General features: G+C 44.8%; 1 protein-coding gene across 1 annotated transcript; it reads left to right on the top strand.

The window, feature by feature from the left end:
* The first annotated feature begins 2,443 nt into the window (after window positions 1–2,443).
* On the top strand, window positions 2,444–3,301 carry LOC124256711. The gene has a single exon (XM_046690677.1). It carries the CDS (start codon window positions 2,444–2,446, stop codon window positions 3,299–3,301), a length of 858 nt encoding a protein of 285 aa, XP_046546633.1.
* The last annotated feature ends 1,325 nt before the right edge of the window (window positions 3,302–4,626 follow it).

Raw genomic sequence — 4,626 nt, 5'->3', positions numbered from 1 at the left:
AGACGTCTTCAGTGGCGATGTCTCTCAGGTATTGGTTGGCAAACACCATGTCCCATTTCCAAAAGCAGCCCTCCATTATCCTCATGATAGAGCAGTTTCCATGTAGAGCGAGTGTTGACGTCAGAGCTCTAATTTCATGTGGATTGGAGGCTCTTGGAGGATCAAGTCCTGCTGCTTTGTAGGCCCGTGGAATGACAGTTCTCATCCATATTGATATCGTAGTGCGAGAGATCTCAGTCTGTGTCTCTGCCGATATAGGGATGAAAAGACGCTTGAATTTTCGTCTCCTGGTCCTAGACCTCTGTAGGTAGACTTTCCATGCTCTTACTGGGCACAAGGATAGGTCCTGTGTATCCTGTGGCCCAAGGACTGATGATAGTGCTGGGATGTGGAATTGTCTGTCCGGTTGACCTGGCAGTTGTTTCTTTGCTATAAAGTCCCATCTCAGTCCCATATGCACGATGTTTCGATTTTCATCAAATCGTGTCCTTTCAAAGTGTAGAGCATGTATTTCCGACCTCCTTGCTACTGTTGCTAAGGCAATCAGGAACAGAGTTTTCTGTGTCAAGAACTCAAAAGATTATACTTAACTTGTTATGAGTTTATGCAACAAGGACATGTCCCATCCTCATTGCTAGTCTAGTCCATATAACATTTATATATTTGCTTGCACCATGCTTCATTACGCACGTCTCTATCACTTGTTTACATCTCTCTACCATGGCTTGATACCACCTTACCCCAGTTAGACAGGTACGGCACACCGCGCGTTCTGTCTCATTTATTTCTAACATAGATTTCTTTTGATATATGCATATTACTACTTTGCATTACAAGTAGTTATATGTACAGCAACAATATAATACATTTACATTCGTTATCAAATAATCCTACCACATATTTGCCAAGCTACCACAATACTTTGCCAAGCTACCCACAATGCCTTAGGTTCTCGGTTCCCGTGTATTAGCCATCTTGGAAGGAATTCAGATTAGTATTTTGCTTACCCACCGCCTCCCTTCAACAGGGATCATATCCTATCATGTTTTTATTTCATTTACATCCATTGTTACTTGTACTTTCACGTGGGACTGGTTGCTGATTTGGGCCTCAAAACATTCTCCCACAGGAGAAACTGTTTTGGCCCCAAAAATAGTGTAAGCACCGGTGCTAAGGGTAACCCTAGGACACATCCGGTGTTTACCACTTAGCCCTAGGGTCATTTGGCAATCAGCCCCACCAATTCCCCAATCTTGTATATCAATAAATAATGTTTGATTTATTTTGTTATGTCATTATTTGCATAAAGTCCTATTTAATGGTTCATAAAGCGTCACTGGTGAGCTGCCAGAGAACTATGTTGAGGTCCCAAGCGGAGCTTTAAATCTCTGTTGTTGGTCCTCCAGTTTAAAAGCGTAGTAAGGCCAGTAACTCTGGTACCTTGTCAGTTTTACACTCGTCCTCATAGTGATAACTGAGCTCAATGCCGCTAGGTATGTTGAGAGTGTTGACCCTTTTAACCGCTTCGTTTGTCTAGGTGACAAAGATAGTCCGCCACTTGAGGGTGTGTCGCTTTCATGTCTGTGAAGCCTGTTTTCAAAGTGTAGGTCTCAAAGCTTCACCACTTGTCGTCGTACAAGTTGCATGTTGACTTGCGTAAAGCTAGCGTGATCGCTTGAGCTGCCCTGGCGGAATATCCTCTCTTATGCAATCACGTCTTGATACGGTCCATGTGTGTAGGCAGAACACCTCGGGGTTGCCGTGTGCTTGCTTTGTGTGTGGATGTACTAGCAAGTTCGTCCACTCTGGTAGTTGCAGTTGAGGTGGTCCTAGTTCTTGTATGAGAATGGGGAACAATATAATACATTTACATTCGTTATCAAATAATCCTACCACATATTTGCCAAGCTACCACAATACTTTGCCAAGCTACCCACAATGCCTTAGGTTCTCGGTTCCCGTGTATTCGCCATCTTGGAAGGAATTCAGATTAGTATTTTGCTTATGCTTTGCTTCTCTCACGATGGAACGAGGTCGGCCCCGCACTCGCCAGAGGAACATACGATCCAACCGTGCAATCGCTACCGAGAATACCGACAGATGGGCCAGAGACCGACCCGAAAATTGGTCATCCCAAAACCTAAAACGTAAGCTGACAAGCATGGGCGTACGAGTACCGGACAATCTACCCAAGAAAGTATTAGTCCAGATGTACATGCTAAATGCTAAAGAACAGCCATCCGTGAATCCCGGCCAGTCTTCCAACAGCCGTCAACCGTCCTGCTACTATCACGAAAGCAGAGCCGACACAGGCAGCAAGGAGAAATAGAGGAAATTCATACAAATCCAAATTCGAGCAGACACACCAGAGAAGCCAGTACATCGGAACCAACCCTCAGCGACCTTCTAGCTGAATTCAGAGTTACGACGGAAAGTGGATGACATGGAGGCCAGACAGGATCAGAGAACCCAGGGTAATTCTCCACATTTCACTGGACACAATCTTCAAACTTTAATTCACACAGCTGAACGTAGTGCACCTGAGTCATGCATGTTGTCCAAACCGGTACCCTCTGATACCCTTCCCCACATAGATCCAGTGAAGGGCGAACACAAGAAAGACATTATAGAGGGTAGGAAGTATTTCAACTTGGCAAAGTTGTTATCTGCTTCAACTGAATCTGGAGAATACATAATGTCAGAATTCTCCGCAGAGGGCGGTGAGCAGATATCCATGAAGGAGGACATTAAACTGAAGCGCCCCTTGACCTTAGGCGAATTCATCAAAGCCTTTGGTATATACAAAGCAGTGTTTTGCGAGGCTTATCCACACCGCAGGGACGAAATGGATAAGTACGAGAGATTGATTGTGGATATTGCATCACAGTACGGTGGATCATTGTTTTATGAATACCACCGCATGTTTGCTACCAGGGCAGCATCATTCGTCTGCAAAGGCATCATAATTGACTGGAGCATCATCGATACCAGGATCTATACTACCGTGACATCAGGTAGACGCACCCGAGCATGTACCATATGCCAAAGTCTCACACACACAACAGAATTTTGTTTCCTGACCAGCAAAAAGGACAGTCACTTCCATCCCTATCACCGGAATCATGATTCTCACGGACGTCCACGCAGCATTATCGACGGCGACGAAATCTGCAATAACTTTAACGACAGGGGCTGTAAAAGAGACCCATGCATCTTCGCCCATAGATGCATTACCTGCCGCAAGGAGGACACGGCCGACTGGATTGCCCCAAAACTAATATCCGGCGAAAAGAGGAAGTGACTGGTGGCTTCTCGCCATTGACACACAGCACCTACTGACCGAATTATCTGGACACCCTGACAAAGCGTTTGTGGATACACTCATCAATGGGTTAAAATACGGTTTCCATCCACTCATTGAGCCAGTACCACAGACCAACATCGAATGCAGAAACAACTTAAGTGCCAGGAAACAGCCAGGCGTGGTAACGGCAGCAGTTGAGAAAGAGGTAAAAATCAGTTTGTGTGTGGTCCTTGGGACTTACCCCTTTCGGTGTACAGAGTGAGCCCTCTTGGCGTTGCAGAGGGTAAATACAGTAAGAAGAAAAGACTCATACTAGACTTGTCTGCCCTCACAATTCAGATGAACCCAGCATTAACCAATTAATAGACAAAGAATCATGCTCTCACATACGTGACCATAGACAAAGCAATCGACACCATTAAACAATGTGGCCAGGGTGCATGGTTATGTAAAGTGGACATATCCGATGCCTTCAAGCAAATTCCAATACACCCAGACTTTTGGAGGTACTTTGGATTCAAGTGGAAGAATAAATACTACTTCTACCAACGCTTAGCATTCGGATGCAGATCTAGCCGATGTATATTTAACATGCTTTCCCAGGCACTCGTGTGGGTTGCCAAGAACAAATATGGCATACAAAACATTTTGTGGTTGCTGGATCGATTTTTTGACCATCGACAAACCCAGTTATGATGCTGACAGGACCGTGGCACTGCTATCTCTGGTCTTCAATCAATGCCGAAAACCCTTAGCCAATCACAAGACAGTGGGACCAGTACATGAACTTGAATACCTCGAATCATTTTAAACACTGTGAACATGGAAGCACGTCTACCACGGAACAAGATCGAAACGCATTGGCGATTTCATTCAATCATTCCTGGAAAAGAAGACGTGTAAGAAGAGAGACTTGTTGTCACTGTTAGGACATCTCAATTTTGCCTGCAAAGTGATCATACCAGGTAGATCATTTGTGTCCTACTTGATTGAACTGTCCACCAAAGTTTCAGAACTGCACCATTTTGTCCACATTAGCAACGAATGTAAAAAAGACTTAACAATGTGGAAAAAATTCCTGTCTGATTGGAATGGAGTATCATTCTTCCTTGACCTTCACATTACCAGTCAGGCCCACTTACACCTGTTCACAGACTCATCATCAGTAGGATTTGGGTGTATCTATGGATCACGGTGGTTTCCGGCGGCGTGGCCTGTCGACCTTCCTCGGACACATACTTATGGCCTATCTATGTCCTTCCTTGAATTGTACCCCATAGTAGTAGCAGCCATTTTATGGGGCAGGAGTGGAAGTGCAACGT

The sequence above is a fragment of the Haliotis rubra genome, unplaced genomic scaffold (genome assembly GCF_003918875.1).
Source record: "Haliotis rubra isolate DU_JTF1 unplaced genomic scaffold, ASM391887v1 Scf636, whole genome shotgun sequence".
Lineage (NCBI taxonomy): Eukaryota > Metazoa > Mollusca > Gastropoda > Lepetellida > Haliotidae > Haliotis > Haliotis rubra.
This window is presented reverse-complemented; position numbering and strand designations above follow the sequence as displayed.

Coding starts and splice junctions, on each gene's coding strand:
- LOC124256711 (XM_046690677.1), top strand. CDS start 2,444: ATGGAGGCCAGACAGGATCAGAGAACCCAGGGTAATTCTCCACATTTC.